The sequence below is a fragment of the Brachypodium distachyon genome, chromosome 3, assembly GCF_000005505.3.
Source record: "Brachypodium distachyon strain Bd21 chromosome 3, Brachypodium_distachyon_v3.0, whole genome shotgun sequence".
NCBI classification, from domain to species: Eukaryota; Viridiplantae; Streptophyta; class Magnoliopsida; order Poales; family Poaceae; genus Brachypodium; species Brachypodium distachyon.
The window spans coordinates 14680011-14706653 of record NC_016133.3 but is presented as its reverse complement, the minus strand read 5'-3'; the positions used below and the strand labels follow the sequence as shown (position 1 = coordinate 14706653).

The window sequence follows — 26643 nt, the reverse complement described above, 5'->3', positions numbered from 1 at the left end:
ACTTGCTTCCTGCAAGGACGGTACCTCGGACAGCGCGGTGCAAACTGTCCGGAAATCCACCAGCCCGATCAGTCCAGCCCGGCCGGACTGGCCGGGCTGCGGGGGCTGCTCCGAGTGGCATCGTGGATGTTCCCGTCAGGGTGCCTCCCGGGAAGGTCACTTGCCGGGGAGGGTGTTCCCTGGCGCAGGCGCTTACAGCAGGACCGGCGCCCAATGCAAGCAGAGTATTGACGTCACGTGGCCGCCCGAAAGGCTCCTCTTGTGCAGGGCTGGTCAGGGCGTGGAGTATAGCACAAGCAAGCATTAAATGCTCCGACAGAAGGATGGTTCCCTGTCTAGTCAGCCCACAACGAGTGGCTTGCAGTGAATCTAAGGCACGTACCGCCCCAGTTACAACACTTTGCACCATGCAGCGCAGCGAGGGCAAGCTGCCCTCGACACTTGTCCCCCATGTACCGAGGCACCTGTGGTATCTCCTTGAGTATAACAGGAGGACCAGCGCCATCGGTCGGGAGGGGGGGGGGTTCTTGGCAAGGTTACACTCCAGTGGAGTTGGAGGAAGAGTCTTTAGCCCAGAAGTAACAAGTAGCCACTTAGCAGAAAAGGGAAGAGAACACCCGGTAGCTCTCCCGGCAACCTGTAAACACCTGTTCATTGGTTAATATAAACTCAGAAGCATGACGTAGGATTTTACACCACCGGGTGGCCCGAACCTGGGTAAACGAGTTTTTGTGCATGGTACGCTCGTCATTGGCCTCGCCGGCGATCGCCGGAGCGATCCTCAACACCCACTGCCGAACCAAAAAGGAGGTGACTCGCATCCCTGTGTAACCCTCGGATACTACAAATGGCTTTTTTGCATGCATGCAGCCAGTAACAAATATTACTCCGCGGCTGGCTGCATGCATGAACGCCAGGAAGGGCTAATTAAGCAAAGCTTAACTGATCTCCTTTTCCTGCATGCTTTTGCTTCAATCCAAAGTCTTACACATGTTCAGTCGCATATCAAGTTTTCTCCCGGGAAATTTTCTTGATTATTTCCTCACAAACAAAAAGCTTGTCAATTTTTTGTTTTGTTTGGAGGATTTTAAGGTGTTTCTATTTATTTTATTTTTCAAAAAGATCACAATTGAGGATTTTAAGGCTTTAACGTTTATGTATGCTAATTTAGCTGGAGCTTGTTTTCTCCCTAGCGAGAAAACAAAATTGTGCAGTGATTATTGGTCAACTTTTAAAAAGTACATGTACGGAAAATCTTGATATGCCTTTTATATGAAGAGGCTTAAAGTTGTGTTTCAAATTGAAATCACTTTCGGAGAGGACACACGTACATTAGTTAACCAGCCCTCTATGCACTCGGTACACAGACCATCCTCTCCTTCAAATATGATTTTTCTTTCAGAACTTTTGTAATGATTTTCACTGAGTTTTCATCTTCTCACCGTAAAGGTCAAGATTATACTCCTTAGCCGCAGATTAAGTGACCCAAATTTGTACTAAAATACGTCTAGATACATGTAATATCTCACTCCATCCCATATTAAGTGACTTCAATTTGCCCAAATATGGATGTATCTATGCCAAAAAAATGTCTAGATACATGTAATAGAAAGTCACTTAATATGGGACGGAGAGAGTATTAATTTGAGAATCTACCTAGTTATGATTCTCCGCTCTTTTCTCCACCAATCAAGAGCTCTTTTACGATACCCCAAAATATGGTTGATCTTGTCCGGTACTCCGGCACAAGACTTGGGGAGTACCGTCTCTGTAAATTAAGGAGTACCACCGTCTTAGGGGTAAATTTGTAATCGTGAGTCTGTAATTTAGTTGACTGAGTTTAAATAAAATGGAAAGTTACACAAAGAATGAACGATCCTCGTAGGGTGTCAATAACCTTGATCCTTGAATTCACTAGCTGCAGCGATTAGGATGGGATTCACCACCGCGCGGTCACCGCCGATGGGCTCAGGGAGCAGCTAGCTAGGACGTACACTACTTGCATAGCCTACGTTCGAGATATCCACGGTTCTGCGCCTGCGTGAAGTTGTAGTAACGCCTCCGCTGGAGAGGCTCTCCGTGAACATGAATTACTCACAAGGTCTAAATGTCGCCCTTAGATGTACATGAAAGAATATGCACAGATTGATTTTCCTGAGCAGAAGATTGATACGTCAATTGACTACATCCCACCCCTTATGGTTCTAGTGGGTATCAGGATTAAATCGGAATCGATGTGGGAGAGAGAACGCATGGCGGCGGGGGAAGGCAGGACTGCAAGAGGCCGCCGCGAGCCCGCGATTGGAGAAGAAGCAGTTGCTACAATTTGGCAGTTGGGTGCGATTGACCAGGAATCGCGGAGATGGAGATCAATTTTAGCCCATCACTAAAGGACGAAATTACCCATATAAATAGACGGTTAGATTTGTTAGGTACTCCAAATAGTCATTAAGGAGTACCGAGTACCCTAAAATTTCTCCCAATCAAAGGACCGGATCGGGGTAAAACTAATCATATCGATTGATCAAATCAAATGCGGTGGCAAATGGGAGGAGAGGTCGGAGCAGAGTCATCTTCAGGGTGTGTTTGGTGAAGTGTAGTAGGTGAACCTAAGGTTTCAAAGGTACTCCAACTCCTCCAAGACCAAACAAACCAACCAAGGAAATTGTACGTACGACAGAGCAGGTCTCCACTAAGTTTAATCAGCTGGTGTCGATGGATATTGATAGCGAAGTGTTTGATCCTCTTGGGCATCTATATGTCTGAGTGGTAGCTGCACTCCAAAAGTTAAATTACATCATAACTTTCTGTAACGACTATATATTGACTTGACTCCGTGCACACACACACTATTAGCTCCGGGTATAAGAAAACTACTACCCTGTTCATATATAAATACATGTAGGTATTCAAGAATTAATGTAGTTGACTACAATATCATTATAGAAATATCTCATGGAATTGTAATCTCGTAAGTTTTAAACCACATGCCATAGTTGCATATTAGAAGTAATAGCCAGTCAAAGTTCTTACATTCAAAACCGTACAAGTCTCTAAAACAACGTACTCCCTCCGTTCTTTAAAAATTGGCATATTAGTTTTCATTAAGACAAGCTTTTGACCATAAATTACTATGTCAAGGTGTGGTTTATATGACATGAAATTAGCATTGCTAGATTCGTTATTAAAAGTATTTCATGATGCTTGTGGTTTCATGATATAAACCACACTTTAACATAATAATGTGTGGTCAAAACCTTGTCTTAATGAAATCTAATATGCCAATTTTTAAGAAATGGAGGGAGCATTTTGAAACGAGGCGAATCCGTGAAATTTTTAGCTGACGCTAGCGCGAGTTAAACAAGAGAATGATTTATGGTCATTTGACCAGTTTTAAAGTTTAAACCCAGCTAATCTTTTGTCAGAAGTAAATGACTCGTTACCAGTTGAGACATGCATTGGCAATTTGGCATCTTGACAAAGCTGGGACATGTTTACAACGAACGTGTTTTTTAGGGGAGTTTACAACGACATGTTGGCAGTTCTTGGAATCGTCTCCTTCTGCTACTGGCCACGCTCATGGAAAAAACCATATCCATCGGTTGACTGAAAAGTGGACCACGGTTGGGCCCTATCTCTCGTCAAGGAAAATCAGTTGTTTTCCTTCTTTTTCTCAGGAAGGAAAGCAGGTCTGTTCCTTTTGTTTTTTCAGGATCTCAGGTCTGTCTCTTTTTTTTTTTAGCAGAAGCAGGTCTGTCAATTTGACAAGTCGGAAACGTTTTGTGGAAATGGAGTCCGAGCCCAACTTTGAGGTAGTAGGCCCATTGTGTCCGAAGCCCAACTTTGAGGTAGTAGGCCCATTGAGTCGGAAGCCCAACTGTTGTAAATTTCATTTATTCTCCGCGGTTCCCCTAAAAAAATCTCAGCGGTGTCTGAGAGAGAGAGAGAGAAGCGGAGGCTTCGGCGCGGGTGGATTCGATTTCGAGGGGCTCCATGGGGGGAAGGGTGGATTTGTTCTCCTTCTTCTCGCTGGGAGATAATGGCGAGAGCGACGGGAAGGGGGTGCCGGAGCAGGAAGGAAGCGGCTTTGTCTAGCTCGGTATGGCTTCTTCTCGAATCCGCCCAGTCCATGCTCAATTGGCTGCGAAGCGATTTCTCGCTTGTGTGTTGCTGTCTAGCTCAGCGCCGTGATGCTATTTTTGTTCTTGTGGTGCATTGATTCCTTGAGTTGATTTTTGTCCCGCGCGCTAGCTATACGTGTGTGCCTCGTGATGTTGGAAATATGCGGCAATAATAAATTTATTATTATTCATATTTTTTTTTATAAAGGTTTATTATCCATACTATAATTGTATTAACAGGAAACTAAATACATGTATGGATAAATAAACAAATACTGTGTCCCTAATACGCCTCTACTAGATTAGCTCGTTGGTTAAAAGATGGTTAAGGTTTTCTAACCATAAACATGTGTTGTCATTTAATAACGAGATCATATCATTAGGAGAATGATGTGATGGACAGACCCAAACCTAAGCATGGTTTTGATCGTGTCACTTAAGTTTAAATTGCTAATGTTTTTATTATGCAAGTGTCATTTCCTTAGACCATGAGATCATGCTACTCTCTAATACCGAAAGGATACTTTGTGGACATCAACTGTCATCTCGTAACTGGATGATCATAAAGGTGTTCTTCAGGTATATCGGAAGGTGTTTGTTGGGTTGTATGGATCAAAACTGGGATTTGTCACTTCATGTGACGGAGAGATACCTCTGAGCCCTCTCGGTAATATAACATCCTAATGAGCTTGCAAGCATGTGACTAATGTGTTTAATCACGGCGATATTATATTGCGGTACGAGTAAAGAGAACTTGCCGGTAACAAGATTGAACTAGGTATGGTGATACCGACGATCAAATCTCGGGCAAGTAATATATCGCGAGACAAAGGGAATTGGATACGGGATTAATTGAATCCTCGACATAGTGGTTCAACCGATGAGATCTTCGTGGAATATGTGGGAGTCATTATGAACATTCAGGTCCCGCTATTGGTTATTGATCAGAAAGTTGTCTCGGTCATGTCCGCATGTTTTCGAACCCGTATGGTCACACACTTAACGCTTAATGTCGCTAGGGTACGATGAGATAATAGATGGTGATATTGAATATTGATTCGGAGTTCAGGATGGGATCCAGGACGTCACGAGGAGCTTCGGAATGGTCAGGAGATAAATAATTATATATGGGAAATCTGTTTCAGAAAATTTCAGGATATTTTCCGGTATTGACCGAGAATATTTTAGAAGGTTCCGGAAGTTCTCGGAAGGTTCTGAAATGTTCCGGATTATTCCTGAGAATTTAATTGGGCCTCTGTAGTAATTAATTAGAGAAATCTAATTAATTATTCCCTAATAGGGGAAAAGGAAGCCTTCGGTGGGAGCTGTCCACCACGTGGTGGAGCTCACGTACGTGGGGAGACCGAACGGAAGAATTGCGAATGCTTCCGATACTCCCTGGCCGGCCATCTCTAGGAAAGGAAAGGAAAAACTGAATTAGAGAATTGATCCCTATGTGATCAATTTTCTATTTCTTGAGAGGGAAGAAAGGAAATGTGAGATTGTCTCTTTTATCTGCCTTGCCGTCGGTCTCCTCCCCTATACAAGGAGGGGAGGGCCTGCCCCTTGGCCGAACGCTGCTCCTCTCCCTGACCTCCTCCTCTCACGCGCACGGTGAAGCCTTGCCCGTGGAGAACTCCACCATAGCCTACACACGCCGTCGTGCTGCTGGAATCTCATCGACCTCTTTCCCTCGCTTGCTGGATCAAGAAGGAGGAGACAACGTGAAGCTGAACGTGTGGATACCAAGGAGGTGCCGTCGTTTTTGCACTGAGATTGATCTCATCGAAAGTTCCACTACGCCAACAACGATCCCGTGATCGTAACGCTTTTTGGTTTACGAGGGTATGATGTTCATAATTCCTCTCCTTACTTACATCTAGTAGATATGTTTTTGGATTTCTTTCGCACATCTCGTAGAATTTTTTTTGTTTTCCAGTGCAACGAACCCATCACACGAACAAGTCACGATTTTTCCTTTCGATTTTTGTGAGGTGGGATTCGTTAAGTTTTCCTGCTGCTGGTAGTGGTAACAACTCCTAGATTCGTCCGTCCGGTCTCATACTACGACTTGCTGCTGCTAAATCGTGTGGGTTTGAGGCAGGGGATCCATCTCATGCGTGCTCATGCGGCTGATTTGTTGCTTAGTTGGGTTCTCGTCTTCTGGGCATTTCGAACAATTACAAGGCCCACTAGCTACTTGTTTGTCGAGGACACCAGATCTTAATCAGCCACTGTCATCTCGATATAACATAGGTGCTGTGTTTTTGCTTACTCTCTAGTCTCTATACACCTGCAGGGAAGAAACCATGTGCGATTTTTTGTGCGGTACTTACTGATTTTTTGTGTGCTCACTACATGTTTATTTACATATTTTCAGTAGCTGGCAGGCAAGTACTTGGGTGGTGTTCTTTTTTGGTAGGATGTGTTATAGGAACTTTTGTGCAAGTGTTTGTGCCATGTGAATCTAGATTTTTAGGGGAAATCCAAAAAGATCCCATGCACATGTGATGGTGCTGAAGAGAAAAACAGAGAATGGAGGGGATTATTGCTGTTACCTAGCTTCAGAATAAAACATTAGTCCAAAATTTCTATGGTTGACCAAGTTCAGTTTGTGAGTTGCTATGGGGGCTTCAGATATTCTATTTTTTGGTTGATTTTTGTACGTAGGTTTGGTGTTCTGATAACTGTTCCTCTTGCAGTCCGAAAGCCGAGCAGAGAGATCATTTTGTGCGGACCGCGTAAGAAGCCGTGTCCTATTGGATTAGCCGTCATCTTTTACATGGATTCAATCATAGTTGAAGCTGGTTCTTATCAATAGTTTTCTTTTTTATGTTTTGCATATTTCTATATGTATGCCCTGGACCTGTTTATACCTTGTATGCCCTGGACCTGTTTATATCTTGTATGATCTGGACCTTTTTTGCTCTACACCTTTGTTGCATGTTTCCCTGCTTCTCTTTTTCGTTGATTGTAAGTACTCCCTCCGGCCAGAATTACTTGTCAAAATATTAGATGTATCTAGACACGTTTTAAACATAGATACATCCATATTTGGACAAATTTGAGACAAGTAATATGGCTCGGAGGAAATAACAATACTCATATATTAATCAGTAAGAGAGATACAGTATAGATATAAGAATTTGTAGTGTGTTGTGTTCAAAAGGAGATGTTGGAACCAGAATCTGTTGGCAGTGTGTGTGTGTGTCATTACATCATTTTTTTCATGGCTGAACATACCATTGAGAGTATATATTACATCATGTCTCTTCTCACCAAGGGGAACACAGAACATTGAAGGGGATAAAAAGGTCTATTTTTCTCAGCTACTTATCCAGGTATATATTACATCATGTCTCTCTCATTGTGTAAGATCAGATAGTTTCATTTTTCTTTTGTTTTCGTGGCCTTCAATTTTGATGTCACCTTGCTGGCATTCTTCATTTTTTGCTTGAAAGTCTCACTGATTTCTTGCTTGTTGATGTGGTGCTTGCTTTCACAACAGCCTTCGTTGTTCCTGCACAGTAAACTTAATGTCAGTGGGGGCGGGTAGTACCTGTGTAATCTCTGGCATGTGCTGCAAAGCATTCATCAGGTAAGATGTTCCTCTCTAGGGATTTTTGTAGCTTGGATCTGTTGTTTTCTTCCCCGTCTCCATTGTCTCTTGATCGTTTCCTCTCTTATCCGGCGGCTGGGGGGAGGTCGTGTTGTGTTTTGTGGGCTCGGCTGGTAAATTTTTTTTGACCCATTTTCCTTTATCTAGAGAGGACATGTGTGGTTTTGGCTGATAAGGTACAAAAAAAAGTCTGACTGAGTCCCAAAAAAGTCAGCTAGCTGACAATTAGACACTTTCAAAAATAAAAAGGGGCAAGTGTCATATGGGGCTAAATAGTGAGCTTTAAACTTGCCTCGTTAAAACCTTCCAGGTAAACTCCCCTTGGAGATAAACCTTGCTCAAAAGGAAAAAAAAATTACAAAAAGGAAAGAAAATTGCAAAGGGAAACTAAATTTACAAAGATCACAACTATTCTTCTGGAACCTCGTCTAGATAAATATTTTGGAATGCAATTGTCAGCTCTGGGTTCACCGGAGTGTGTTGAGCTTTAAGTTTGGCTAGCTCCAAATCTTTCACGGTCATTAGTGTGCTCACCATATCAGGTGTGAGACATGCTCTTCTCTCCTCAAGTATTCTTCCAGCGAGATTGAAAGCCGATTCCGATGATGTTGTTGAGATCGATACTGTACACACATCTCGTGCTAATATGGAAAGCACCGGATATGTAAGCTTGTGGTCCTGCCACCACTTCAATATGTTGAATTCATCCTCAGGGGTTTCCTCATAGTTCACATTTGTGGACTTGAGGTACGTGTCTAGCTCCCAGTCTCCTGAATGTATAACAGACGTTGATGATGACGAGCCCGAGGAAGATCCGGGCGGGAATATCTTCATCCAGAAAGTTTTCTTCTTTCCTGCAGCTGGTTGTGATGCAGTCTGTTGCTGTCGAACTCCGGCATACTTTTGATTGTACTTACGGTAAAGTTCACGAAGCTTAATTTTAACATCAGAGAAATAAGCCGTGTAATCAAATCCTACATCGCCATTTAAGAGTGAGAGAACAGTAGCAAATGCATCAAGTTTAGCCCTAGGATCCAAAATAAATGCAAATGCATACAAAAGAGGAATTTCTTTCCAATATTTCATATATTTATTTTGCATTTTAAGAACAGCTGGGCGTAAAATTGGATCATCTTCATATTGTTTTAAGTGTCCAGCTATCAATAAAAGTTGATGCACCATTATAGGAGATGTGGGATAATAAACCCCAGACAAATCATTAGTTGAATCGGAAAGAATTTCCAAAAAATCAAACAGTACTTGAGCAACATGCCAATCTTGTTCTGTCGGTAGGATTTTTCCAAAATTTGAATTAACAAAAAGCGTGAAATTATTTTTATCTGGAAGCACCGTTTTAAGCATGTCATATGAAGTGTTCCATCTAACATCCATGTCTAAATTCAACATACGAGGACGTGATCCACCTGCCAAGCAGAATTTCTGGTAGTTTGCAATGTGTGTATTAGAAGCATTCAGCCAAGATATAGCAGTTCTAATATTGTCCAAGTATCGACTCAAATGCTTTAAAGCACATTTAGCAAGAAGATTAAGAATATTGCAAGCACAACGTTGATGCAGTAACCAAGACGCAGCACACTGGCTAAGTACAGGAGTGAGGTGAGTCATTGCAGTAGTGTTTGATGCAGCATTATCCAAAATTATTGCAAAAATCTTATCGGTGATACCAAAGTCATTAACAACTTTAATGATCTTCTCAGCAATGTTCTCACCACTATGGGATACATCAATTAATTCAAATCCAATGATTCTTTTTTGTAGTTCCCAAGTTTCCTTATCAACATAATGAGCAACAACGCTAATGTAATCTTTCTTACGCCGACCACTCCAGATATCAGATGTTAACGAAACTGAAAATGTGCATGTAGTAAAGTCTTCTTTTAATTGCTGAAGAGCACTTTTGTTTAATCTTTTCATATCCCTACTTATAGTTTGTCTAGAAACCGATTTGAAATTAGGATTATGAGCAGTTTGAATATATTTGACAAAACCGGGAGACTCACCAATACCAAGTGGTAGATCATTATGAGCGATAAAATAACAAAGTTCATCTCGAGCTACCTGAGGATCATAGTTCCATTTTCTTACCAAACCATCGGGGTTGAAGCGGCCATCGCTGCCGGTTTCAGACTCGGAATCCTCCTCACCATCCTCTTCTTCCAAGTCGAACTCCTACCACGCTTTTGAGGTCGTGCGACGCTTCTTTGCACTGATGGCGGCGGCGGAAGTGGAACCGGTGGAATGGACAGAAGGTGGCATATTTGGATTTGGATGGTGAACATTGTGGGGGAAGTGGTGGAACTGGTCGGGGTCAGCCATGAGAAAGAAATGCGAGCTGAATTAGAGAGGTGTGGTTTGAGGGTGGAAGATGAAGTGGGTGCGAAGCCCTGTTTATAGGAAAACAATTGGGCCAAATTCGGACCGTTTTGCACCAGCAACGGTCGGAAGCTCAAATTTTCGTGCTTGCTCGTCCTCTCCCGGCCCCAACGGCCCCTTCAAACGGTCACATTGTTCTTACCGGGCCGCTCCTGGCCCGAGCTCCCCCGTGCCTGACCGTGCCTTTTCGGGCCGCTCCCGGCGGACCCGGCCCGACAGGCCCACGCGTGCCCCCGACGTGCCGGGTTGCCGCCGTCTCTCCCGTCCACACCCCCCCAACGCTGCCGCCGCCTCTACCGTCCACTCCGGCCCAGGAACAACGGCGGCACGGGCGTGGCCGTCGTCGCTGCCGGCACCCGCCTCTCCGTCGGATACAGCATACTCACCCAAGGTACGTGCTCCGTCCCTCCCTCCCCACTCTCGCTCCGTCCGCGCTTCTCTTTTCCATACGAATTGCTGCCTGTTTGGGGCCGGATCCAGGCACCCTAGTTCCAACTTCCAAACTCATTTGGCTTGTGATGTACTAGATGTAATGCTTTGCGTTGTCCTCATCCGGGTGTTCAGAGTTAGTTAACCACTCTTTCAGTGACTTTATTGCAAACGTGATATAAAATTATCTGACGGTTTTTATCCAATCTGTCCAGCATTATGCCTCTGTATTAACTTGAATTATCTTGAGTTTGAAGACTGACTGTTCTGATAAGTACAATGACACAAGATTGCGTCTGCAATAACTTGAATTTTTACATGGTCCTTCTTTGTTTGGTTCTGATCATTTGTACATTGACGATGTAGCTGCTAGAGTGCCTCAACATCTATTTAATATGGCCATACGGCATTGCAGACTGTGTGTGTAACCAACTCCATTATGTAAACTTTACCATCATGTAAACCTGCATCATATCAGTACTAGAACAAATGACTGTTGTACTCCACGCCCCCTCAGGTTCTTTGAGATATGGAACAAGGGTGGTATTTGTGCTCAACATGTGCTTGTGTTAACGCCTGAAAGAAAACTACTCCCTCCGATCCATAATAAGTGTCGCTGATTTAGTATAACTTGCTTGTGAGGCAAGGAGTAGCACACTGCTGGCTTCCACTTTACATGTAATAAAATTCTCTCAAAAAGATTGTTTATGTGTTACAATTTGCCTTGTTTAGCAGATTTATGAAGAGGCGAGAAAATCAATGTATCAAACTGGTAGTGTTCGAAGTTGCATATGGAAGATCTTTGGAACTGGAAATGTCATGCTAGCACAATGGCCATTCTGAACTGCTGAACTGTAAGTCTGTAACTGAAGCCAGAGCTAACTGGTGCAGTGAACCTTGCAGATTATTGATGGAAATGAGCTCCTGAATGAAAGGATGGACACCGAGAATCACTACCTGAAGGTATGCAACTATTGTTCAATCATCTGCTGACTGCTGGCTATGCAATACCAATTCGGGGCTTCTGGCCATGAAGTTCTGCTGTCTCCTCTGCGGTTCACATACAATGGAGCTTCTGGCCATCTCCTCTGTGCTTTCCACCTCATTGTTGTCTATGTCAGAAACCAGAGTCATGCAGGCTCACTTGCAGACTCGTAGGAAACAAAGAAAATTCCGGCAAGGATGGCTAACGCAGCCACTATTTTTGGTCATGTTAAAATTGTAAGCGCCCTTATGAAATGCTGTATTTTCTGCCGGTCGTCTTTCAACGGCCTCCCGGTGTAAGAAATAATTGTACAATCTGTACCATTGATGTTACCAACAAGCTACGATCCAGTCTACTTGAAATAACCACCTCTTGTACTCCCTCCGTCCCATATTAATTGACTCAAATTTGCCCAAACATGATGTTTCTATGCCTAAAAAAATCTAGATACATGTAATAGAAAGTCACTTAATATTGGACAGAGAGAGTAGAAATTTGAGCCTCATGTTGGGAAATGTGAAACTACAGTGTCTTCTCCAAGAAATAATTGTACGATCTGTACCATTGATGTACCCACAAGATATCATATGATCCAGTCTACATGAAATAACCACCTCTTGTAGAAATTTGGACCTCATGTTTGAAATGTGAAATTACAATGTCTTGTATCTAGAACATTCTGTATCCATTGTTCCTCAATGTAAACCAGCCCACATTACAGTAGTAACATATACTCTAAGTTTCTCTGTGCTCTGTTTCAAAGCTTCAGAAATTTGTTATGTGATGAGACGCAGAGCTTGTGTAGTACAATGCTCTCTCGAACAAGCTCCACAGACAGAGCTATTCAGATCCTGCATGCCTTCATTTCATTTTATCCATATCGACATATGCTGTGTGGCCACTCTCGGTCGGTGGTGCACTTGTGACTATTAGTCATACCCTTGGAAAAAAGTAATGTTATTGCTACTGAAAAATCGCCAGGAATTCTGAAAACATTTGGAAAACAATGTAAGTTTGGTGAACTGGTAGAACTTTTTCGTTGGCCATTTGCCTATTGAAGAATTATTCTTAAATATGTGAAGCACTTATGTCAACGCACAAATCTTGTTCTTCGGTGTCCGAGAAATAGGAAACCGATATATATTTTTTGTTCACTCGCAAGTCGCAACGCATGGGTATTGTATTAGTTGACTTAAAAAATAGTGCTCCTTCTATCCCATATTAAGTGTCGCAACTTTGTCGACAACATTGTAAAAAAAATATTAAATTTGTAAATTTGAGTCGGCACCATTTTTCTCATCAACATTTAGACACATGTAATGATTTACAGGTTCATTTATTTTAAAATTGATGTTACGAAAATAGTCATATGCAAACATTTGTAACAAAAGGTACATGCAACCGGCTAAATAGAAAAACTATTACTGCCCTGGTTCATAAACATAAGATGCTCTAACTTTGTTGTAGGTATAGAAAAATCTACAAACATAGACAACTTTATTTAATTTATCAAATGAAACATATCATGACAGATATCTTTGCAATATTGATACTGTATAGTCTTCTACAAAAATTGGCATAAATTAGAACATATTATATTTAGAAATGAGACAATAACTTTGGTCGAAGAAAGAAAAGCCAAAGCAGGGGTAAGAAAATTTCCACCCGATATAACCAAGCGAGGAGAGAACAAAGTGAAAGAAAAATACACAACCAAATACTCTCTCTGATTCTAAATTCTTGATTCAAATTTGTCCAAATATGAATATATCTATTCTTAAAAAACGTCTAAATACATGTAATATTTTGACAGCAATTCAGAATCGGAAGGAGTACTGCTCAACATGTTTCATTTGTTTTTTCTCACGAGAAGAAGAGAAGAAAAAGAAGCACCAAATATTCCGTAGCTCCCAGCGATCGACACTTGCCACCTTCGTCGACCCCGAATAAACAAAGCCACCCCTCGCCACGTCACGGCCAGCACGGCAGCCCCAATAAAGATAAGACACGGACAGCGTGGGCGGGTCCCACCGAGCAGGCAGCGAGCGAATGAAACCCAGCAGCGAAACTCCACCCCCCGTTGCTTCCAGGCCCTCACGTAAAGCCACGTGGGCCCCAATCCCCGCCGTCGTGGGCCCCGCCGGCCCGATGCGCTTTTCGCCCACAGCCGCAAGTTCCGGCCCGGGCGAACCTGGGCCGCCCGTTCCCCCCGGCCGACGCCAGCCACGAGTTTCGACGCGGACGGATCGGACGGCTGCGGGAACGGGGACGCACGGGACGGACGGTCGGGATGGAGGGGGGCTGCCGGTGGAGCGCGGGAGGCCACAAGTTATTTTGTTTCCGGGATGTAGAGGAAAAGCGCGGGCTGCGGCCACTGGTTGCCCGCCAGGTGGCACTGGCCACTCTGGGCTGTTCCCGACCGCAAATGCTCAGCGACGTATGGGTGTTCTCGTGCTTAAGCTCCTAGGTCCCTCTAAAGTCTGCGTTTCACGTGCATGCCCCTGGGACAGAGAAAAATGGTTTTATTCGTCAGAGAAATTGCTTCCTTTTCTTATAGGGGAAAAAGGAGGTATGTATTAATATTAAGTCAAAGAGTTACAATCAACGTTTAAGGCCATGGCAATATGTTGAGATGCAATTCCAATCCTCTCTATACACGAATACTAAAATCCTCCTCCCCCTCTCAATTAATATATGACTGAATATCAAAGATATGATGTAGTAGCAGAAGTATGGATGGGATGGTGACCTCTCCTGGTACGGTGAGAGATTAAATAATACTCCATTCGTTGCATAATTCTTGTCTCAAATGTGCTCAAAAATGGATGTATCTATTCTTAAAAGGTGTCTAGATAATGTAAGTTTCGACAAGAATTATGGAACGGATGTACTATATGTCAATGTTTATGTCAGCTCAAATCCTCGAGAGTCGGCTCTCGAAAATTCATGGGTGCATATGAGTGTAGAAAATCCCAGGTGTCGATAGAATTCTCAAAAAAAAATATGCATGTCTTACATGTACTTGTGATTTTTCATGTAAATAGATGAGTTTTATTACATGTAAAAAAAGTTAATTTTACATGTGAAGTTGTCATCTCTTCCACGTAGGAGTCCAGACCTACCAAGGCTCTGAGTGCGTGAATGTAGTTAAGAATTCTATAGGGACTAAAAAGAATAAATGACAATATAGAAGCATATAGTCCCAGAAACTTCCCCCCAAGCTCAAGCTCGCGTCTCTTCACCCCCTCTCCAACTCCAATGAGAAATTGCTCCAATCCATCAAGAAGAAGGAGGCTCTAAATCTATCCTCCTACAGCTGCCCGGCTCTCACGCGCGTCGCCGTTCCAGTTCTTCCTCGTCGGGACATCATCGCGTTCCGGTTGTCTCCGCCCCGTCCGCAGTTGTCTTCTGGCCATTGGTTTCGAGGTATGAGGTCGTGTTCATCCAGTAATTAGTTAAATCCTACTGATCTTCGTCTAGATCCACCCCCTGCTATGCGGTGGCGGCGGCCGTGGCCGTGGCTGGCGGCGGTTCTGATTCCGGGTGCGGGGCGAAGGAGCACAGCAGGCCCCACTGTGATTCATGAATACCCAAATTTATTTATTTAATGGCAAAAACACTATATACTGCTTTGTCTATATAGATAGTATAGGCAGACCTCCAATTCCAAACAAGAAGAAGATTTAGCTTAGCTGGTTGTGAACTATGCAGATAAGTGAGTGAGAGCTCTTGGGTTCAGTACCTCTCCTGAGACCAGATTTTCTAAGCAACGGCTTAGCCAGGACTTTCCCGACCTCTTTCTAGCATGTTTTTTTTTTCTTTCTTCTACTTCCTCTTTGGTATCTTAATACTCTTTCTGTTGCCTATTTCTACCCAAAAAAGTTTCTTTGCTTCTACTTTTTTTTTGGGTATCTTGATACTCATTATTTTAGACCATTTAGAAATTTCTTCAGGAAAATTACAAAGTAACTGTGCCTCGATGGCTTCATTTTTTTTTCCAACTAGCCACAAATATGCAATTTTTTCCCACATAGTGATAAAACATTTATATAGATGGTTTCTTTATATAATCATTGATTCTGGCTATTTTAAATATTATATTTGCTTAAAAATATTGAATACCATCTTCAAAAAGAATCGGGAGCGAACATGATTAGAATCATACCGAAAAATTCAGTCGTTAATTCGGTTAGCAAAGTCAGAAAACCACATTTATCTTGGTGAGTTCCGGTTTTACCCACGGCTAACCGAAACCCCCAAAAAGAACCAAGCACACAACTGGACATGGCCCAGTCTCCAGTCCATATTGCACATAGGGGAAAAAACCACTCCACTAGTCAGTCGCCGCTCTCCCCAATCCCGACGCCGATTCCTCGATTCCCATACCCCGACCAGAGTCACCACCAAGGCCAAACCTTAGTCGTTGGTTCACACAGTTCGGTTCTTTTCAGTTAGAACGGAAAACCAAGTCAGAATTTCGGTTCGGAAAATTTTTGTTCCCTGTTTTCTCCGAAATTGACTTGTCAGCATTTTTGGAGAATCAGATTTTCTAAAAACCGAGGAACCGAACCGATTGGTTTGGTTAAACTGAATGCCCAGGCAGGCCTACCCACAGCTGCGTGTGGATGCTATGGGCTGTGGCGATGCTAAGCGGCCTGGCCAGTCAGATTGAACTTGGCAGGCTCGTTAATGTTAAAGAGCAAAAACCTTGGCTCGGCTCAGTTAGTTAAAAGCCCTAGGTTTGCCTTGTTTAACTCGTTATTTTTTTACCATGTAGAAATCATATCATAATAAAAAGTTTAACAAAGAAGGAACAAGTATATCATTTACAACAATTAACAGGAGAACGAGTTGTACTATCTTATTATATAACATATGTACCCTCAAAGGCTCAAATTCGTGCAATGGATGAATGCGATTTAAATACTTAATAGGTACATGAGCTGATTAGTGATTAAATACCAGCTTAACAAGCTTCACGAGCAACTCAGTAACTCACTCTCTAGGCTTACTATCTTAACAAGCAAAAGATGTTGCTCAGCTCCATTCGTTATAGAAATGAGTTCTTTTTTTTTGCGGGAGAATTATAGAAATGAGTTCGAGTCAAGTCGAGCCGAGTTTGCAACAAGTCAAGTAGCTTTCTATCCACCCTTAGCAGTGTGTCTGCTCCCAAAACTGACTGCTGCAGGCCCCGCGTGGGCTGATGGGCTCACAACGTCTAGCTGCGGGCTGGTCTCGATGACTCTATGGTATGGTGGTGTGATGGCATGGATGTGGTGACAGACGCGTTTCTCGGATCCGGCCTGCGTCATCTTGCCATTGCAAATGCAGAGGGGGTCGCGCTGTGGCGCTCCATGTGTTTTGCGGCTCGGTGGTGGGAAGTTGGTGCCAGCCCCTTCCCCAGGAGCTCAGTTGGGTGGGGGAATGCTGCACTCTGGGCAAAAGCTTTGTCCTGATGGGTGTCTGTGCTGTCCGTGATGGCACTCACGAGTGTCTTTTTCCTTCTTGGAGGCGTCATCGAAGACGAAGAATCTATTTTCATCGTCTCCAGTGGACTATGGCTAGTCGGATCCGAGGCGGATGTGGTGTCTCCTGGCGTGGCTGGACCCCTTCCCTCGGGATCCTGTGGGTGGCGGTGTGCAGAACTCTGGGTGAAAGCTCTGTCCTCATGGGGATCGGTGCCAGCAACAATGCGCCTTTGGCGAAATTTCCATTCTTTGAGGCGTTGTCGAAGAATTCGATTCACACCCTACTCGACACAGGTGTGTTCTGGGAGGGAGGCCAGGTTGGGTCTGACCGTCTGACGGTTGCGGCTTCAGGGAGCGCAGGTGCTTCCACTAGACGAGAGGCACCCGGTTACGACGTGTCTAGTTGGTTGGAGGTGCTCCAGCCTTACGGCATCGCATGTTTAGTTCATGGCCACAGTTTACCAAACTTTGCCACAAGCATGTGGCAGCTCCATTAGGCTGTTTGTTTGACTGTCACAACCGGCGGATGTCTCACAGTCAGGTCCCACCTGTCATAGACGCATACTTTTGCCAAACTTTGCCTAACTTGTGGTGAGCAATTCTTCTGACACACTTTTTGTCGCTTGCCACAGTTTAGTAGAAAAAGTGTGTCAAATCAAGGCTATGAACCAAACATGCCCTTAGTTTTGCACTTTTGCTAGTTGGTTGTCCTTTAATCAATTGTGCATATGTTTTTTGGCCTAGTTTTCCTTATAAACCAGGCCGGTCTTCCAAGCGTCGTGTGCCTCCCACAAGCCTACTTTTTGAAACCACATCATCCAAATCCAATGATAAAAATGAATGCTTTGAGTTAAATACTGCCAGGCTAGCTTTTTAAGATTTTTTGTACTGAGTTCGAATATAAATCCAATTATCCTTTGTTGATGAAGATCTAACTGCACCTCATGATTAGTAAATGGTGTTCTGAATCATTTCAAGTTTTATGGGCTTGTTCTTTGGTTGCCTTACAAAGTTTGGTAGCATGTGAAGGTAAATCATCACATTCTAGGTTAGCCTGATCAATTATAGCAAAGCTTTTGTCTTATAACATCAACATTTTTCCGTTAAAACGGTCACTTTTTTTCTCCCTCTTGGCAGCTCAAATATGCTGTTTCTTGAGTTTGACAAGGCTTCTTGAGTTAATCTAATTTCAGTAACTTTCAAGTGTAGGGACTGCTCGGGGCATACATAATAATTACCGTGCTGTGAGGTCCTGCATTTGTTCCATCATCTATATTGCTTCACGGCCCACTCTTTTCTGTGGATCTATTTAAGCAAAAAACTGGAACTACTAAGCTCAGTTTATCAAGGTAGGTGTGATGTTTTCGGCTTTCGATTGATTTGAGTTTTGAAGTTTATCGTGTTGTCTGGAACCATTGTCAGTTTTGATCATGAGCTCTGATCCAAGACTGTAAGTTTGTAGGAACTAGGAACTAAGAAGCGGATTTTGTTGTTTTGGCAGGTTACAGGAAGTGTTTTTCCCTAGCAGGTGAGCTGGATCATATTGCTTCTTGTGGTATTACTTTGCAGGTTCTCTATGCTTTCAACTGTTTTTGTTAGTCTAATCTGTTCTTTTGTGGAATGGTTGCATAATCTGAATACTTGCAAGTTTTATGCTGATTCTAGAGTTAAAGATAAAGAGAGGAGCATGGTTAAATTCCGTTGACTCAGTTTTTGTGTGCAACAGACCAGCTGCAATTGAGTTTTTTAGTAGGTGAGTGAAATGGTGCTCCTGAGATTGTTATATCAACCTATCTTCGAATTGTGGAATTCAATAGTGTTCTTAACTAATGATGCCTGAATTTCTCTTTTCTCATATAGTACCTGCAAATTTTAAAATTTGAGAGTGCGTAATTTTTTAAGGAGGTAAATGCATATTAAGATGGTGCCATTCTATGTTGCATTATTTTGCAGATTGATGTCGATTGGATTATTTCAAGTCGGTGAGCAGACTTGACCATTATGATCCAAGTTCAAATCGCCAGTAGAGTGGTGAGTTCTTTAGGCTTTTTCTTGGGTTTGTAATTTGCCTAGTCTTTTGCGGTTGGGCATACAATTTTTATTATTTCAGTATTAAATTTGGGAATATTTATTGTGTTGGTTTGATAGGTCTATTAGGTATGAGATACTACTTGCATCAGGTCCAGCGTTTGGCTGGAGACATGGAAGGAGTAGCTCCTTTGTTTGTAGAAGACCTCAACTCCAAGTGACAAAGCAGCCAGTTGTTGACGCTTCCTTCTATTTTTGTTTTCCCCTGGAATTGGAATTGTAGATGGAGATGAATTCTTCTGGTGAGGAAACGGTAATAAAGGTGAGTTGCTCATGGACGCGCCTGTTGATGTGTTGTAAATGTATCAACATTTTTCTTGATGCAATTTGCAGGTGCGAAAGCCATACACAATCACAAAACAGCGCGAACGGTGGACTGAGGCAGAGCACAAACGCTTCCTTGAAGCCCTCAAACTGTATGGCAGAGCTTGGCAGCGCATAGAAGGTGAAATCTTCATACATTCATATCCTGAGTAATTATATGCTGTAACTGAATTCATTGATTTGTCACTGATTATTAGTTTTTCTATTTATGTTAATTTTGTGGATATGTACTTATTTCTTTTGTTTTCTACAGAGCATGTTGGGACAAAGACTGCTGTGCAAATCAGAAGCCATGCTCAAAAGTTCTTCACCAAGGTTCTTTCTCTATCTGATTGGCTAGTGCCCTTTGTTTGGTTTACTGCCATCTCATTAGTTTTCAGGATGTTTCGTGTTGTACAGTTGTGTACTGCATTGATTTGTATATTTAGAGCACGAACCATGAGGGATTTGTTTCTTTCGATTATCTGAGGACAATGTTTTATTTCGTCAGTGCTGTGCTTTGAACGATTATATTAAAACATGCTGAAATGGATGAAATGTGCTATAAATTCTCTGCTTATTTGTATGAAATTAGCAATGCCGCAGAGAAGAGGATATCAAACACTTCTGGTCCTCATTAATTAACTTGCTCATCTGTGTTCTCATTAAGCATACATATGTATATGACTAAGAAAACATCGTGTTGCTAGTTCAATTTACATATGAAGTCAATAGATATGTACTTGAGTGAACTATAGGAAATGCCTACAGAATTGTATAGCAAGTTTATGCTAATATTTTATTGGAGACAGCATCAACGTATGTAAAAGCTTTATATCTAACATGTTTCTCCATCCACGTTGAATAAAATGACTAAGAGAGCATTTGAGTCCATTTCATTTTTATGTTCACTCTGCAAAAATACAAATCAATGCCATGGAGAGTTGGAATACCCTCTTTTTTACTTCCTTAATCTCTATTCTTCTTTTTGTTCTTTTTCCTGTTTCCAAGCCTCCTGTCTGCCTTTAGGGGCTGCATACTGCCACATAATTACATTGCCATCACGTTGCAACTTGCAACAGACATGAATTGTTACCTTGTTTGGATTGCACCATCACCCTCTCAAAGGTCTTCTTGCGAGATAAGCCGAGGTTAGTTGTTTTTTAACATGATAATTTCTGGGTTCTCAAAATTCATGCCCTGACAACCAGCCATGACCATCGGACTTAGCTTGGTACAGTGGGTTAGCTGCAGGATGAACATCTGTAACCTATTGTGCATATAAGTAAATGACACAACTAATTGTTTACTTACACTAGCTCATTCATTTTTGCTCGCCAATAAGTTCGTAAGAAGTTATGGTGTATGACAAGCCTTTAGAAGTAATACTTATTGCTTAAATGTTTTTATGTTTCCAGCAAATTAACATTTATGTTGAACAGAAAGAGCTAGGCGAGTGAAAATAAACCACTATCCACTCTTTATTCCTTCACTCACATGTACTCCCTCCGTTCCTAAATACTTGTCGCTGTTTTAGTGTAAACTTGAACTAAAACAGCGACAAGTATTTAGAAACAGAGGGAGTAGCAATCATGAAAACTGTGGCATGTTGGTAGGTGCAGGGTTGACAGCAAACTTATACAGTCATCATTCATCAAGTTAGTACATTCTTATTAAATATTAAGTAGATGAGCTTTCAAAGGTTTCTTGATGGTTTAGGATGCAATGTTGGTCAGGATTTACCATTTTAGGATACCTGTCCAAAAAGCCTACTGTAGTTGGTTCTGGTTTCTGGCATTCTGAATCTCCATTTTCCTTTGCAAATTTCAAATGGGAATTTTAAACCGGAAGTGGTTACAATCCTGTTGGTATTTACTATTTAGTGGGGTAAATCGAAAGGGTCGGTACTGGCTGCATATTCACCGGTACCCACCTGTTTGGCCAAAAGCCGGCGCTAAAGCCAGTTACCATCTAGTTGTCGAACCGTGGTATTGATAGTCTTACAAGTGAAAACTTGCAATTGTTGAATGCCCACTAAGGTTGATGGAACTAAAATAGCTTTAGTGCAGGGCTCTCTGTAACCTGTCGCATTAATCTGAGACCATGAGGATAATATTCCTGTAGACGTATAAATGAATCCAAGGGTTGCACCTGCAAGGAGGACACTCTATGTAGGTGAACGTTTGGAAGAACCAACGTTAGCAAAGCTGCTGGTCCCATATACTGAACTTGATATCAATTTGCACTTTTGATGTCACGGAGAACTGTTTCAGATTTCTACTGAACTGTAGAATTTTTCCATGCCTTTTCAGTTAAGTTTATTGTTTCCTTTTCAGTGAAATTCTATATGAAAAGAGTCTAAACATCATAAGAGCAAGATGATGATTCTTATAATAAAAGATCAAGATGCTTACAAGAAAAATAACAAAAAGATGATTGGCTGAGTGCCACTAAAAGAGGTCACATAACCAAGAAGACATTCTTTTACCATAAAACTGTAGGGTGTTGGGTTGGGGGTGGGGCACAGTAAATTTTATTAACACAAAACATATATACAAGGGAGGGAGGAGGAAATTACATCAGGGAGAAAAAGAGATGGAAAGGCCTAGCAGGGGAGGCAAGTGCCAAGCTAACAATCGAGGGAAGCCGCAAGCTCAGCTTCAATCTTACAGAGAAGAGAGGGAGGGAGGGAGGGAGGGAGGGAGGGACTTGTGTACTGTTTTCTGTAGCAGTGATCTCAAAAGATCTGTTGCACCATGCATCATAAATTCATAACATGTTTTCAATAGTTCTGCCGCCATGGTAAGCACTCTTATGTGATTACAACCCTGATGATTCATCACACCATACAGATAAACTTATATGAGCATCAGTAGATTTATGAGTGCTAATGGCTGTACACATTTTCATGTCTGATACTTGCTAATTTTCCTCCTTTGCACGTTGTTCTTTCACAAGAAAGTGTCTGTTATGTTATTCTCAAACAACTCACCAGTAAATGAACTTGGCATTGTGATCGTCCTTCTCTCCCCTGAAACTCATGTATCTTCCCAATGGTTCGCTGTTCGTTTTAGTTCGTGAATTGGGACAAAAATCCCACCAGCTAGAAAATGCATGTTCCCTCTACCACTGGCCTCTAGAAACTGGCCAAAAGGTTTCTCAGCTACCTTCAAAGTTCATAGCATTTGGAAAAGTAACAATATCTAGTACTCCAACTGTTAAAGTTCTGTATACATCAAATTACTGTTCTTCAAGCATTTAATTCTAGTATTGTTGCTATTTGTATGTATCTAACTAATCAGGAAATTGCAGTTGGAAAAGGAAGCTATCAATAATGGCACTTCTCCAGGAGAAGCTCATGATATCGACATACCTCCACCACGGCCTAAAAGAAAACCTAACTGTCCATATCCGCGAAAAGGTTGTCTCAGCTCCGACGCACCTACGAGAGAAGCTCCAAATGATAAGTCAACAAAATCAAATATAAGCTTGACCAGTAGCAATGCACAAACAGCAGGAAATGCAACTCTTCAGGTAAAAACCTTTGTAGTACTATTCTCTGATTGGAGCTTGTGTTTATTCTTTCCTCAATGTATGCATTTACTATTACTATGCTTCATTTTCTTTAACAAGAAGCTCACTTGCATTCAGAAACTTCAAGGAAAGGAGTCATCAAGTTGCTCAGAAGTTCTTAATCTCTTTCGAGATGCACAATCTGCCTCATTTTCTTCTGTTAACAAGAGCTCTTCAAACCATGGTGCGTCAATGGAGATTGAAGCAACTAAAACAGAAATAAAAGATATGACAACCATGGACAGAACTTCTGTTTCCATCGATATGGAGAAGGATGTAAAAGATATTAATGATCAGGAAATGGAAAGGCCGAACAGAATCCACATCAGTGCTAAATATGACCATCTGCATGACGATTGTTTGGATAACTCAAGGCAACATGTGAAACTAAAGCCAAAATCAGTGGAGATAACACACACAGACCAACATCCCACAAGAGCTTCACACTACCAAATGGATAGAACTGGGGCAAGTGGCATTCCAGTCATTGGGACTGAAAAAAGTCCTGCTGATCAAACAAATGATCAAGTGGGAGTAGCCAAAGGTAACATGAACTGCCTTCATCCAACACTTTCTGTGGATCCAAAATTTGACAACAGCTCCACAGCGCAGCCCATTACCCACAACTATGCAGCCTTTGCACCGATGATGCAATGCCACTGCAACCAAGATGCCTACAAATCTTCTGTTAATATGTCATCCGCTTTCTCCAGCATGCTTGTTTCCACATTGTTGTCAAACCCCGCAGTACATGCAGCCGCAAGGCTTGCAGCATCATACTGGCCGTCAGCAGACAGTCCTGTCGATCCAAATCAAGAAAGTCCTTCTGATAATGCTCAGGGAAGACATATTGGCTCTCCTCCCAGCATGGCTTCTATCGTAGCCGCTACAGTTGCTGCGGCATCAGCATGGTGGGCAACACAAGGTCTTCTCCCTCTTTTTGCTCCTCCCATGGCTTTTCCATTTGTTCCAGTTCCTAGCGCTTCGTTTCCCACAGCAGATGTTCAGCGTGCATCAGAGAACTTCCCAGTTGATTGCACACCAAAGGAATGCCAAGTAGCTCAGAAGCAAGGTCAACCTGAAGCTGTGATGGTTGTAGCGTCTTCACAGTCTGATGAAAGTGGAAACGGAGAGGTTTCTCTCCACACTGAGATAAAGATATCTCCGACGGATAAAGCAGAGATAACACCTGCCACAGGAGCTGACACAAGTGATGCGTTTGGAAACAAGAAGAAGCAGGATCGCTCTTCATGCGGTTCCAACACACCATCCAGTAGTGATGTAGAGGCAGAACATGTTCCCGAGAAACAAGATCAAGTGAATGACAAGGAGCAGCAAGCATCTTGCAATAACCTTTCAGCTGGTGATACTAACCACCGCAGATTTCGGAGCATTGCAAGCACAAGTGAATCATGGAAGGAAGTTTCTGAGGAGGTTGTAGTCTACCAGCATTGCCTAACTTCATTATATGTTACTCGTTGAGCATCCATCACTGTATTCTAATTCACATTTCTGCTGTCAGGGTCGTATGGCTTTCGATGCACTGTTCAGTAGAGGAAAGCTTCCCCAAAGCTTTTCTCCCCCACAGGCAGAAGGATCGAAGGCGGTCTCGAAGGAGGTCTCAAAGGAGGACCAAGGTGAAGCAATTACGGTGACGGTCGACCTCAACGAGTGCGCCTCGATTATTGATCGTGAACTCGATACATCGGTCGGTCCGATAGCTTCCCTTCCCATTGAATTGTCACACCTGAATATGAAATCCCGCCGGACAGGCTTCAAACCTTACAAGAGGTGCTCGGTGGAAGCGAAGGAGAATAGGGTGCCGGCTAGTGACGAGGTTGGCACCAAAAGGATTCGCCTCGACAGCGAAGCCTCCACGTGACTCCAGCCTCGACAAGTAGTTTGTTTTGAAGAAATTATAGTATTTTACATCTAAGCTACTATAGGACTTCAGTCCTTGCAATGCAGTGTTTACAAAAGTCAAATTTACCGTGTGTTGTATGTCAGTGCCTGGCAAGCAGCTGGATCCTCTAGACTGCTTCTTTCACATCCTATCTCTTTAGACATTAAGCATTAAGCGCCTACGGTACTTTCTTGGTAAAAGGCAATTCTGCTTGTTTTTGTATTTTTTTTGGTGAAGGATAATACTTGCAATTTCGGTTCATGTTATTGGATCATTTTAGGCTTAGTTCCCAAAGGGAGATCGTGATCGCCTTGTATTTGATTTGTATATACATCTGATATCTGGAGATGCTTGGATGGACACCTTTCTTTTTTAACCCAGGAGTTATTTTTACCTAAATGTGGGTACTGGTGGCAGATGTTTTTTTTAGAGGTGGTGACAGATGTGTACAGATATTATATGTTTCTCAGAAGGAGATAAAACAAAGATCATTTTCTAGAAGGCCCACTTGCCTAATCAAAGGGGAATAAAGAGAAGCAAGTGTTCGACGTGACCACTTGCAAAGAATGGTTGGATAGTACCTACAGGTTTTGAAGCAGGTAGTAGGGCTGTGTGTAATTGTTCTGTCAGGGCGTGTTAGATAGGAAGCATATTTTTTTACTGTCAAGTTGCCCTAATATTCATTTCCCTGAAGGAAATATAAAAGAAAATTTTGTCGTGCAAATGGCCAATTGAGGTAGAGAAGTAGATGAATCATCCAGTGGTCGTTGATCTAACCTGAACTTGGCCTATTTGTGAACAATGTTGATAACTCCGAATCCTTTTGTGCCGGGTTTTGTTTGAATGGACTCCGAAATCGGTTTTTGCTTCGCGAGTTTGAACACATGTTGTCTATTTGTACCTCCTGTATGGCGCATAGGATGATTTAATGATTCCTTTCTAAATCCCTAATTTTTCTGTAAAGTTTTCCCCTGCAAGGATTTTCCCCATCAAAACTTGGTTGACTCCTTTTCTTCTACTCCATATACCATATTTCCCTGTCGATATCTAACAAGAAAAAGGCGATAAAATATATTTCTGAATAAAGCAATCAATACTTGTAAAGTTATTTTCATCGGGCAAGCAAAACAATTTTGCCCGCATCCTAAGCGAATGAATGACAGCGACAGGGCAAGGTGCTCATCCAGGACGAACAACAAAATAAAAAATATTAAAAAGTTTACAAAAAAATGCATATTATGTTTGCATAGAAAATCAATTTAATGCTGTAAATGAGAAATTTAAAGTTTTTAAACTTGCTTTTAACAGAATGCAGAGAACTCGAACATATACGTGTGCAATTTCTTTTGGAACATTTTACATCTGGTGCCTGATCTTCTCTAAGTTCTGCCCATATAGTTTTAGTAGCCTGTCACCTATTGCACGCAACAATCTGCTAAAACAAAAATCTTTCTTCCAAATAGCCACGTCACATGGGGAACGTGCATGACGTCACAAGTAACCAGGGGGTGACGTCACACCTAGTCAATTAATTTGCCATGCATAGACTTAATCGACCAAGTTTAACTTTCCCTTGTTACTTGCTGTAATTTATGCAAAAGTTGTTGACCTGGTAAAATGCACTCAATTCCCACTTGGTTATAAGCTAAGCAGCAACCAAAAAATAATAATATTACATGTAGTTGACATGACCTAGCTAGTTTACTACGTACTCACGTAGCAACAAGTTGCGTGCATATCGAGATGGTATTCAAATGAAG

The 26643-nt window shown here is 42.3% G+C and overlaps 1 protein-coding gene and 2 long non-coding RNA genes across 6 annotated transcripts; all 3 read left to right on the top strand.

The window, feature by feature from the left end:
* The first annotated feature begins 3938 nt into the window (after window positions 1-3938).
* Window positions 3939-7308, top strand: LOC112271865. Its single transcript, XR_002965363.1, has 2 exons — window positions 3939-4099; window positions 6824-7308. It is a non-coding gene; the product is annotated as an uncharacterized LOC112271865 (long non-coding RNA).
* A 3064-nt stretch (window positions 7309-10372) lies between these two features.
* Window positions 10373-11929, top strand: LOC100822341. Its single transcript, XR_731385.3, has 2 exons — window positions 10373-10525; window positions 11299-11929. It is a non-coding gene; the product is annotated as an uncharacterized LOC100822341 (long non-coding RNA).
* Window positions 11930-14761: 2832 nt separating this feature from the next.
* On the top strand, window positions 14762-25259 carry LOC100838310 (protein CCA1). Of its 4 annotated transcripts, none has more exons than XM_010236080.3 (11): window positions 14762-14974; window positions 18226-18365; window positions 18518-18544; window positions 18682-18769; window positions 18970-19047; window positions 19165-19366; window positions 19438-19549; window positions 19682-19743; window positions 22720-22941; window positions 23059-24414; window positions 24503-25259. In XM_010236080.3, exons 6-11 carry the CDS (start codon window positions 19328-19330, stop codon window positions 24860-24862), a joined length of 2151 nt encoding a protein of 716 aa, XP_010234382.1. In that variant the 5' UTR covers window positions 14762-14974; window positions 18226-18365; window positions 18518-18544; window positions 18682-18769; window positions 18970-19047; window positions 19165-19327; the 3' UTR covers window positions 24863-25259. The 4 variants fall into 4 exon arrangements, with proteins under 4 accessions (XP_010234382.1, XP_010234384.1, XP_003573469.1 ...); XM_010236082.3 differs by having other exon boundaries at window positions 18665-18769; XM_003573421.4 differs by having other exon boundaries at window positions 18518-18585.
* Window positions 25260-26643: the final 1384 nt, after the last annotated feature.